This window comes from Glossina fuscipes, unplaced genomic scaffold, assembly GCF_014805625.2.
Source record: "Glossina fuscipes isolate IAEA_lab_2018 unplaced genomic scaffold, Yale_Gfus_2 64267, whole genome shotgun sequence".
Lineage (NCBI taxonomy): Eukaryota > Metazoa > Arthropoda > Insecta > Diptera > Glossinidae > Glossina > Glossina fuscipes.
In genome coordinates, this window is record NW_024003946.1 from 16621 (window position 1) to 29635 (window position 13015).

General features: G+C 34.3%; 1 protein-coding gene across 1 annotated transcript; it reads left to right on the forward strand.

Annotated features, from left to right (window-relative positions):
• Window positions 1-11054: 11054 nt before the first annotated feature.
• LOC119643818 lies at window positions 11055-12650 on the forward strand. The gene has a single exon (XM_038043325.1). It carries the CDS (start codon window positions 11055-11057, stop codon window positions 12648-12650), a length of 1596 nt encoding a protein of 531 aa, XP_037899253.1.
• Window positions 12651-13015: the final 365 nt, after the last annotated feature.

Here is a 13015-nt window from a genome sequence, read left to right on the forward strand (position 1 = left end):
ATTTAATATTCACCTTATGTATTATATATACACTGTGATATTGTGTACAAGAAGAAATGCCATTTCTACCGTTGTAAATTCGTTCGTTTGTTCATGTTATCCTTAGCATAAAAACAGATTATTTTCCTGTTAAGACCAGTTTTTTTTGCATATAATTGTACAACTTACTTATCATAAATAATTTTTGCTTACAAACATCTTTTAATTGACAACCTGTATATGACTAAAAATTTTGTATAAATATAGACTAGCTGTTCCTACCGAGAGAAGAGAATATCTTGATTTCAGAGAATAAACTTCTTTTATCTTTTTTTTTTCCACGTAGTCGATTTGTGTTCTGAGAAGGGCGTGTTTTCTTTCCGTCTGCAATTTTTTTAATTTTGCTATTTTCGTGCATTTAGCTCGTGTCTTTTCAGTGTTTTTGCTAAACTGGTTATCGCGGACATCGTATGTGCTTTTATTTCCTCTATATGTAATAAAAAGAAGAAAAATACAAATTTTAAAAATAATTAAAACGACTGACATTTTCCATTATTAGTTCCCAATTTTTTTTCCAGTGAGTGTTTTTTTTTTCCCAAATTACTAAATAATAGACAGCAATAAAGCATAATGGCCCCGTGGCCGCGAGATAAAAACTCAAATAGGTTTCATCTATTGGCGGACATATCCCCGCAGAGAAAAAAAATTTAATTTCGGACTTTCCGGTGTTGCCAATCAGTGACATCACTCCTATTGCCAAAAAAATATGTTGTTATTTCTTCATCTGATGCTAGCATAACAATTACACATATGAGTCCTTATGCTATAAAAACTCCCTAGGTGGCATTACGACTTATATAGAATCCATTTCGATTCTACGCGATGAGAATTTACTTGTCCTCGCTGGGAACCTGCGCTCAACCGAAAATCTCATAAAATCAACATCATTAGCTAATTCTGCTATTTCCGCTAAACTGCATGACAAACTGAACTCGGTTAAAGGCGTAATTTATGCCCAATGCTTAAAGCATGAGCCGGAAGATGAAATTGTTTGGGAAATGGGCAGTCAAGGAGTTACTTGGGAGTAAATTCACCAAATTCAATGGCGATGGAACAACTCGCTCCCATATAGGAATGACTATTTTGGTTTTGACCGCTATCGGCTACTGCTAACTATTAATGTAGCTTGGCATAAATGTAAAGTAGAACTATACATTCCAAATCTTATGAGGTGTAAAAACTGCAAACGCCTGGGTCATACGGCAAAAAGATGCACCAGTGCTCCATCTTGTTGTAACTGTGGTTTTCCTGTTTAAAGTGCAATGATCAACATTCGGCGTTAGATAAACAGTGGCCACGTTTTATACAAATGCGCAAAATTCTAATAATCAAAACAGAAAATTACTGTAGTATGGATGAATTGAAACGTAAGTACAGGGAAATAAATCCAACTGGAACCCAAAGAATTAACAAAAGTAATACCTACGCTGCTGTCGCCTCGCAAATCGAGCTTAATAAGCCTTTAACTTCATCTCCTTCCAATGAAAAACCTGTTCTACCATCAGCCAAAACTATATTGCAAAACCAGATCCGTCTCTCGCCAAAGATAATATTGAAAAAATCAAAGCAACAGCAAATATCGGAAAAAATTAAAATAACAAAACGTATGCTAAAATCGAATAAACCAAATCCTCCAGAATTCAATTCTAGTCAACAAATTACAAGTTGCAATGAATCCAATCTTTCAACCCTTAATCAACCTTCAACTTCAAATTATTCACGTGTGCCTACTCGTTGCACTTCAAATTCACACAACCACCTAAGCACAGATTACTCTGCTGGTAAGAAGAAATTGTTCACGCAAAATTCCTACAGCCATCTTTTCGACGGAGACGCTTACTTAACCCACCTACCCTTCCATTTATTTGTCAGTACAATTAAAGAAAAGTTTTTAAAATTTTAGAACGGAACATTAAGGGACTTATTAATAATTTTGATGAACTCCGTACACTCTTAAGTGATTTTAATCCAACCTTTATATCGCTTTAAGAGACCCATTGTAGAAGCTGTTTTAATCCTCTTCCAACCAAATCATATACTGGATACTTCACGAATGCTGATCAAAATTTATATTCCAAACAAGGAATTGGTGTTTTTATAAAATCAAGCATAACAAATGCATAAATTTAAGTTCAAATATACAAGCCGTAGCGATACAAATAATCTTAAACATAAAATTTACAGTGCTTTCGCTCTATATCCCATCTTCATTTTCTCAACAAGAACTGTACAATTTATTCTCTGTTCAGGAAGGAATTACGAAAATCAAAGGCACTTAGTTTCGTAATTTTTTCGAAAAGAATTCACAGATATACATCAATGAAAGTTGTCTGGAACAAAATCAACAGACTCAATGTGACTTCAAATCTGAACGAAATTTCTGCCATCTCCAATCCCAAAGGAACTTTAACTAACGCAGATGATTGGAAAAGTGTGGTGCGAATAATCCTCTGACAGCAACTTTTCCAGTGCTTTCATCGAAAATAAAAGGACTCCAATTTCTCTTTCAAATTGTATTGACAGATGTGCCGCCTTCCTGGAAAATTGCGTGTCTACCTTATAACTTGAAAGTTGTCTCTCCAAATCGAAGGAGAGGACACCTGGTCTATATCGCATCTCCTAACAAATGATCAGTGCGCTGTCTAATTTAAGTAAAATGAAATTAGTGGACCTATATAATGTGGTATTTTTGACTGGCAATATACACTACATGTGAAAATTGGCAGCAGTCGTTCCAATTCCAAAGTCAAAAAATGTTTCCTTCGCATCGGATTATCGCCCTATCTCTCTTTTATCTATCCTCTCAAACGCATTGGAAAAGATTATGGCATCTAGATTATGTTGGTTTCTGGAGACCAAGAACGTGGTAACAAAGCAACAAGTTGGTTCGGCGGTTCAAAGTTAGAATCAACAATCATCTCTCTGATTCCTTTCGGCTAATGAATGGCATTCCGAAAGGATCTCCTCTTTCTGTCTCGCTTTTTCAGATCGCTTTCAATGAAATTAGTAAAATTCTTTGCCGTGTACAGAGAATCGAACATGGTCTCTACGCGGACGATGTATATATTTTTACAAAAGAAAAAGATGGCAATCAACATCTTCGATTCTAGAGATGTCCATATGGGCAAACTTGTCAGGGGCTAAAATTCCCGTACAAAAATCAAAAACAATGCACATTTGTCGAAAGCAGATATGTGATGCAGGAAATCGATTAGTGCATATAAATGATTACCAATACAGAACGTGCGGACGCTGCATACTTTTGGGTTCACGTTTTCCAACAAATATTTATTTATTTATTTATTTTAATTCTACTTATACATGAAACTCAACTAAACAAATAACAGTCGAGTTCAATTGGCACTTAAAGCAAACTTATATTAAATTAATAATAAAACTTAGTATAAATACAATAAAACAAATAAGAAAAAAAAAAAAGAAAAAAAGCGTGTACACAACCAGCATAGAACCACACTTACAACCGGTACAGAACCAAATTGCAAATGAACATAAGGCAAATGAAATGATCGCAAACATGCATAAGGCTGGCAACCGATAATACTTAACAACAATTTATTTTCCAATCGTAACGACTTTTAAGGATAAAAGCTAGTTTATGTAAGACATAGGGTGAATTTCATACAGTACGTAGCTTGGAGAAGCCATGCGCACTATTGCTTATCTTACCAAAATGCTTGTGTTAAGCAAGATTGACTATGCTTTGATAATTTATGGCACTAGCTGCAAATCTAATATCAACATCCTTAAACCGGACTATCACCAAGCCGTCAGAGCAAGTTTTTATGCTTTTCGGACGATGCCCATAAATAATATTATAATTCAAACTAGTCTCCCAACTTTAGAAAATAGACTTTATGAGTTAAAAGCCAAAATAGTCCCCAAATCTCTTAATTCAAACAAATCTATTCTCGGTGATGACGTGAGAAAGATTATTAATTTGAAGAAAATTCGAAAGTCGCCATTTGCAATTGACTATTGTTTGTACGTCGCAAAAGAATTGAACATTTCCTGAAAAATTTTCCGCTCTTTTGGTGTTAAACCTACATGGATTTTGGAAGACTGCTCTTTTGACTGTCAATGCACAAGAAAGAAGATACTCCAAATTACGTCTTCAGGAATCTAATAGCTGAAAAAGCTGAAATATTGGAGAGTAACGGTTTTATACACGGACGGTTGAAGACCTTCTGGTCTGCCACCTGCTTGTGCCGTGGTAGATGCTTCAGGACACGTTCTTCTCAATCACACATTTCACGAAAGTACTTCAACTCCCACAACCGAAGCCACAACAGAACCTTTCCCATAAAAACAAACTCAAACCCGCTATTGTTACTGACAATTTGTCTCTATTAAGGGCTATTCGGCTGATCAATTAACTCCAACTCCATATCGAACAAATGTTGAGAAATTTTCGGGAATTCGCCTTGGTCATACAATTGCAAATCACTAATGGATCTTGCAGAAGTCTTCCTTCCCAATCTGCAAGTGTGGACAAATTCTCACTATAAATCACATTCTCTGCGACTGCCTTAACTTTTCCTTGGCTAGAAATATTGCATTTGGAACAATTCACCCTATGAACATTCTACAATCAGCTACAGAACAGAATATCAATACGATGTACTGCTTTATCAAAACTACTAGACTCAATGTCTAATGTACTTTTATAAATTAGAGCCGATAGTCTGTTTTGCTAGTGCTCAATGGCTTTTTTTTGTCTAACAATTTATTTTATTAGTCTAAAATTAGAATAATAATAATAATAATTGTTTGTGTTCTTTTCTTTAGATCGCCTTATATACTTTATACCAGTTTTTAATAATAATTAGCATAAGATTTGCTTCTAAGAATCAATTGAATTTGAGTGTCAATTTATTTTAGTTGAGTTTCATGTATAAGTAAATAAATAAATAAATAACAGGCAAAAATTTATATATATATGTATATATGTATATACTGTGAGGACTTCGTTTGCTCGTACCTGGTGCTGGGGTAAGCTCAGTGGCTCCAGGTTTGCTTCACAAGAATTTTCTTTGGATGTTTTATTTATTTTTTCTTTTATGATTTCTATGCGGGCTTAATATTTTTTCTTTTTTTATAATTTCAAACACCATTCAACAAATTCTATGAGAATTCTTTTATTTAAATGATCGTTTATATTGTTTCCATTTAATCTCTTACGACAATTTTTACACTTCAAATTTTAATTCTCGTTGCACTTGATTAGTAAACCACTTAAGATGAGTTTTCCGTTTTCTTTCTACTTCAAACGTCAGTTCATTTTTCTTAATTTAAAGACCTATCAACACCGTCATTATAACCGCACCAACCAGACTAAACTGTCCACTCTCTTTGATTCCTCTATCTTAACTCACTTTCTCTAACTAACTAAAGCATTGACATACTTGAGTAAACTTCGGCGTAAGCTAATTACTCTCACCTTCTCCTGATTTCTCTTTACTCTAATTTCTTTTTACTTAATCCTAATTCTGCCTAACTTATTCTAGCACTCCCCCTCAGAGACGAAGAACCTGTGAGGCCAAAACGAGGGACCACTTTAGCTCCTCACAGTACATATGCATCCACGATCAAGCTTATTGCCCCTTGTTTTACTCAACTTAACAAATCATTTCTTCCTTATCATTTATTATTTAAACTGTTTATAAAAACACATATGCATTTACTTATTATGTCAACTATGGGAGCATGCGTTTTTCATGTCAATTATATTGTGGTTTCCTAGAAAACCAAATGGACCATAAAATGGTTTTTTCTCAAGGGTTATGGATCTGAAAGAGATTATGGGTCACAAAGTATAGAACAGTATCCTGTAATATAACGGTTCAGAGTTTTGATCTTCAATTTCGAATGGAAATGCGCTTGGATTGGTGGTTATTCTAGCGATTTATTCGCCTGCAGATGAACGTGCAAATGTTTGACAACATATACAAGCCAATATTAATTTACGAAGTTTGTATACAAAATTTAAGCTTATGTGTTGTATTCATTTGTTGTCAAAATTTACATATTGTTAGTTTGCAATTGCACTGCTTTCAAATTTCTTAGTTATTGTATGTTGGATTAAAAAAGTTACATTACTCATAAAACGTGTTTTAATTTCAAAAATTCGTGTACTTTTATCTATAAAAGTTACATAAGAAAATGAAACACAACATTATTCCTTGTAATTTCGAAAGGGCAAAAGGCTTAAATTATAAGTGCCCGTTCCGTATACGCGGGAATATTCTACTGTTGACCACCCTCCTCAAATGCTAATGTGCTAAGTTCTGACACATCGTAGCTTACTACCGTTATCCACATTTTCTTTTTTGTAAACTTTCGTTAACGTGCCCTTTGACTATTGCACTGTTTGCAGTTGATATGGAACGATAAGACGCAGCCACAATGCGATATTTATTGGTAGCTTCTGGCCACGAATTCCCATCCGAAACATCTCGAACAAAGAAATTTTTATCAGAATCAGGCGTATACTATTATATAGGATATTATATAGTGTTATTTTTATGTCCCCTTATATTTGTTCACCTAGGCGGGCAAAGCATCCTAAACTGTGTTTTAATTTCTCTATCCAACAACAACTTTTCAAGAGTGTCTTTCTGTACATCTGTAATTAAAACGAATAATATTTATAATGTCATTAAGATTTTCGCTATCGCGAAGAATCATTAAATTATTCCTTTTATATGACGTAAACATTTCTACACAAAATTTTTTAAAGAAAACGAAAGCGAGAATGAAAAGCGAATGCAAAAATTGCGGGATCTTTCCGATTCTATTTTGCGAAATGAATGACAATACTTGTTAGTTAAACAACCGAAATTTATACTGGTTGAAAAACAAATGCTTGTTAAAAGTAACTACTACAGCATGCATATGTTGTGTGCCTGCGAGAAAGAGACAAGACAAGACCGAGTGCTGCAAAAATGTAATATAGCTTGTTGAGAGTAGAAGGGTTATAGAACGAAAAGTAACCAATAATCATAAAAAAATAAAAACATCTTATGGCTCCCGCAATATCTATATGGCGTCTAGACGAAAGTGAGTCTGTAGCCGTTCATAAGATTAACGGGCTCTTTTCGAGGCTAGGTTGACTAATTTTACCCAAGAGACAACTAGATATTAATTTCTTAATACGTTGTTACATTTTAGGTCATCGGATGTATGAGTGAGCCAAAGTTTTTATTTTAATTCTCGCAAAATAGGAATAATGCGACTCCGTTTCCGTTCTTCGGCTATAAATCTTTGGGGAAAATGAGACAAACGGTTTGGAAAACTTTTTAATACCCTTAATATAACTTACAGTATAGTTAAAAAAAGGTAACGGCGATCTTCGAATATGGGTTTTGATGTCGTTAAACTAAAGACAATGTCCAAAGTCTTTTTTGGAACAAAAGGCAATGGGATCTTTGGAGCCGTCAGCAAAACCATGAAATAAAATTCCAGTATTTTTTATGTTAAACGCGTCTGTCGACAACAAAATAGGTAGTTTGGTGTTAAGTCATTTTAATCCAATCCTTTAGCAATTCAAAAGCACTTTTACACATTTTTGACTACTTAAATCCTTGTCGCCACTACGGTGTTTTGCGATTGGCGGTCAAAGCGGAGGTGATTTGTTGCGGCGCTCCTAATCTTTGGTTCTATTGATTTTAACTGCTAGTTCTAACTAGTAACTAGTAAATAGTTACCAGCCTTAAACACAAAAAGTGCAGATGTGTTGCAAAAGAACATCACAACTAGACGGCGCTATTCCATATGAAACTATACTGATGATGGTGTACAAGTAAAGTTTTATAATAGCAAAGCAATACTAACTTTAAAAATGCTAGTATGATTACCTAAACTTTTGGTGTAAATTTGCATGAATGAAATTGTAAGCCATGTGAACCTAAATCTCTGTTACATAATCGAACACTAGGACATCTGGAATTGTCTACAAACACATAAGTTTTTAAAGCCAAATCAATGAAGTGTTATAGATACTAAATTAGAAATTGGCTTTCACGATGTCCGTGTCGAGATTGACGTGAATCATTCAATCACCGGCGTGTTAAAATGATGTTAAAACTCAGATCTACGTAGACCTATTGATGCAGCTGCGGAGAGATATAAGTTTTTTGTGAGGTTTATTGACGAATGTAGTTATTTTGTAATAATTTATGTTAGTACGAAAAATGCTGATGTACTAAAGATTTTTAAGTATTGCCACTTAGCCATCTTAGCCACTAGTGGGGTTAATGGCATGCCAGTTTAAAAGATTGTATAGATCAAGATGGAGAGTGTATTAGTAAAGAATAACTTCAGTATTATAAAAAAAGAGGCGTATAAATTCTTCCTGCTATTGATTACTCGCCGAAAAATATTGGTGTAGCCGAAAGTTTCAATAGGAATGCAATTACTATATTAATTGGATTGAAATTTCCTAAGAATGTGATCTAACTCTGCGCTAGTTTCTATCTCTATTGGAGGCCTTTGTCCATTTTCTTGCCGTGAAGATATAACACCTTCGCTGAAATTTGGTATGGAAGTGGTAGTGAAAAGTAATAAATTTCTTCAAGTTTACCTTCAGCTTTGGTTGTGTGCTGTGGTTTTTAGCCAAATGATTATTATTGATTATTAATTATCGAAATTGCTTCTTATATAGCTTAACATAAATTAACTTGCGCTCTTGTATAAGAATATTCTAGAGTTACTTAAGACTTTGTTATTAGTTGACGTAGATTATTAGCTAAAGTAGGTTAAAGGTAGGATTACAACAGAATGAAATCCTAGTTAGACTTACATTTGACCAGGCGTTGCGTTGTGATGAGGAAAAAAATGAGTAGAATAAGTTAAATAAAATATTAACTAGAATTACGTTAAAATAGATTATGTTGACCACAGTTTTGCACTGCGAAAAATATGCAAAACATGCATATATTACATTAGTATGAAATAAGTAACAACAATATCACAGCACAAACCATAAGGTTAAACGAAATACGTCATTTTTGTTCTAAAACACAAAACAAAAGCAAAGAGAATGGAGTGGTGAACATTATCATGTAAAATTCCTTTTACCTTCGAATTGCATTGATTAAAAGCAAAAACTAAGGCACAAGCAAGCGGGCTATTAGCAACGATGGCATTGGTAACTTAATCGTTGAAAGTTGAGGTATTACATATAAAAAAATTCCAAGTGAAATGATGGGAAAGGAATTGACGACGTAAACACCATAAGTGTGACAAATGAAGTATTTCTTGAATATAATGATGTAGTGTGTAACGGGTTTTCTTTGCCGGGCTCAAGGCTTTCCAAAAAGCCCGTCTCTAAGAAGTTTATGACATAATAATACTTGTGCCTTCATGTTTTTTTTATAATTACTTATTTTATATTAATTCCCGAAAATATTGAGAAAAATTGCGGTTATAAATTTATGCCGTAGAGACGGAATAACTATCGCAGCGGTATGGCGATTCACGGCCCGTTTCAAGATTAATTTTTATTATTCTTCATTTCTCTCTACTTGCCTTGCTGGATTTTACTTCGTTAAACATTACTTTTCGGGATTCGCGGACCTTCTTTCAAGATGATTCTGCACTTTATGTTACGACAGCCAGCCTTATGGGCCAGTAAGTTATTAGTCCCTAAATGCCGCTTCAGTCAATTCTAATATGCCCAACAGTCCAAAAAGTCATTCAGGACCAGCGGCTAAGGTAAGTGAGTCATTTTTTATCCGTAAAGTCAAGTAGTCCTATCGTATTAGTCGTTTGGCGACAGAGGGTAATCTAAGCCAGCCATCCGCTAACTGTATAGTCGAATAATAAAAATAAAAAAGGTTTGTCTTTCTGTACATGGCTGCCGCAGCACAACTAAAAGAACGTATGTACTGTGTATCGCGCTTTGGTATCTGCCTACACCATCTTTGTACCGTTACAAAGTCGCTTATAGCTGCCTGTTAGAAGTTGGCATGCATGTTAATGTATTCATATGTTTCATTATATATATTGACTTATATAAGAATATGCTTATTGATTGCTTATAGCTACGAATGAGGTTATGCACAACGTAACTGCAGGAGTGAGAAATCGGTTATAGTGAGATCAATCTGTATATACATTTACTGACAGCTAAGTTCATGCTGTGTATATTGAAGCTGTAGATATGTGAGTGAAGCATATCGGTTTTAGCAATATGGAAGCATACGAGTATATCGAATGTTTGCAAGACGTGATTTACGAAAGTTTTTAGAAATTAGGTGTGTGTATGCACGTGTAGTGAAAACTAGTTTTACGAACGTATATGCATGATCTTGTATGGATAATACGCGATTAATGGGATTTTTTAAAAACGAAACCCGTTTTAACAGAACGAATTTATGTAATCGTGGGTTTTAGGGCAAAAATTATCACATTATTTATGGAAATTTTTAGAAATATAATCGGTTGTATAGGTATAAGCATAAGAATTATTCAACGTATATTTGTATGCTTAAGTATGTAGGCGCAAAAACCCACAAGGGTATGTGTAAGTATGTTTCTAGGTATAAGAAAATAAGTGTGTACATTATAAAGCAATGTGATTGTTTCGGCTAGGTAAAAAATATCGGTCAATGCGTTAGTTAGGCAGCGTATAGGCATTGATTAGAGTGGTTTATGTATCTTATACACGAATATATACAGTGAAGCATTATCGATATATCGTCATCTACCCGTTCAATAATCATTTATGCTTAGTTCACACTTTATTATACTTCCACATAAAGTAAACGTAGCTATAACCTAGTTAAGATCTGTGCTACATAAAGAAGCCTTTTTTTGCGCTCCTGCCTTTATCATCTTAAAGAGAAAAAATTTGGTTAAAATATCACAGTTTAAAATACTATACTCGCTTTCTCATAAGCAAGCAACTTGCATCACCTACATTTTGGAGGCCCCGGCTAGATAAGTATCTTAAACAATTTGCATAATAATTACGTCAATTAACCACGTGCCTTTTCATGGATGATCAAACGGAATTAAAAACTGGAGTTGATGCCGTGCAATGCTCCAGCAAAAAACTTGATAAAGCGCTATTAGCTTTAAAGGTTCGTCGTACGGTGACCGAACACCAAATTGACCGTGTCAATGATTTTGTAAAACGTATACAAGAAGATTCAAGTAGCGTTTCTTTAGATGAATTAAATATAAGGCTCAAAGATTTAGACAGTGCTTTTGATGCTTTCGACAAAGTTCAGAGAAAAATTGAAGAGAAGGATTTTGATGAAATCTCTCAACCAAATAGATCAAAATGTGAGGAATTATATTACTGTACAGCAATAACGTTAAAAGTGTATATATCAAGACTCAACAATTCAGATTCGAACCAAACAATTCATGTTTCCCATGCGATATTATCTGATGAAAAATACGACACTGTAAAACTGCCAAAAATCGAATTACGCGAATTTTCTGGTGATGTTACTACATGGATAGCTTTGTTCGATGAATTTACATCATTGGTGCACAACAATGAAAGGCTTAACACCTTTACTAAATTGCATCATTTGGTATCTAAATTGAGTCCGGCCGCAAAGGCTCCTATAGCTGGCATAAAAATCATTGCTGAAAATTATGAAATAATATTGCAAAGGTTGAAAGACCGCTTTGAAAACAAGAAAATTATTGCGAAGCAGCATATCAAACAAATTTTTGAGCATCCTAAGATCATTCATGCGAATGCAGCTGATTTACGAGAATTAATCGATACCATGAATAATCACCTTATAGGTTTGAAAAATATTAATCGTCCAGTTGAATCATGGGACGATCTTATGGTATACATCATAACATCTAAGCTTGATCCCGATACATCGAGTAAGTGGAATGAAAAGGCGCCTATTGATCGTGTACCGATACTCTCTGAATTACTAAATTTTTTAAAAGGACGTTGTCAACTTCTTGACAGTAATTTAAGTTCTGTTTCTTTACCCGTTGGTGCTCTCACTAGTCGTGCTATAGAGCCAAAAAGGGTTCAAAGAACAGCAAAGTCTTTTGTTATCATTAAAAATTGCTGCAGCTTTTGCCAAAAACCGGGTCATAGTATATATCGCTGTTCTGATTTTTTAAGCTTATCTGTTGCTGACAGATTGAACAAAGTACATGCACTTAAACTTTGTGTCAATTGTCTTAAATTCAAAAAATATCATTTATCTGATTGCACCTCTAAAGGTCGTTGTCACAAATGTGGCAAAGGCCATTATTCACTATTACATTTTGAACGCCCGCAAGTGGCAAATTACACTGCTTCAAAACATAATCAAATCAATGAAACAAATCATATCGAACCTGCAGAAAATGCAAATCATAACATGAGTGATCAAGCACAACCTAAAAATTTTGCTGCTTTGAAAACACAACACACAGAACGAAGTATACTGGCTACAGTAGTTGTTTATATTATATCGAAATACAACCAACGCTTTCCTTGTCGTGTTCTATTGGATGGTGGTTCACAAATTAATATGATTTCTGAACGCATGGTTCATATGACCAGCGTCAATACGCTCCAATTCAATTTCAATGTGAAAATAAAACTGTGGGAACATCAAACTTGATAGGTATCATATATATTGAATCGCTACTTAAACCATTCTCGGTTACTCTTGTAGCTCATATAGCTGACCAAATAAGCGGAACCCTTCCTGATGCTGAAATTGATATTTCAAACTGGAACATACCAGAACAAATACCATTAGCAGATGAATGTTTTAATATACCACAACGAGTCGACATGTTATTGGGTGTTGACATATTTTTTGATATTTTCGTGTAAAGTTGCCTTTCAAATCATCAACATCTTTATTGGGTAACTCTTACGACATTGCTTTTATACGCTTTCTGGCACTTGAGCGAAAGTTTGAAACAAATGAACAATTACGTAGTGATTATACTAAATTTATAAATGAATATATTCAACTTT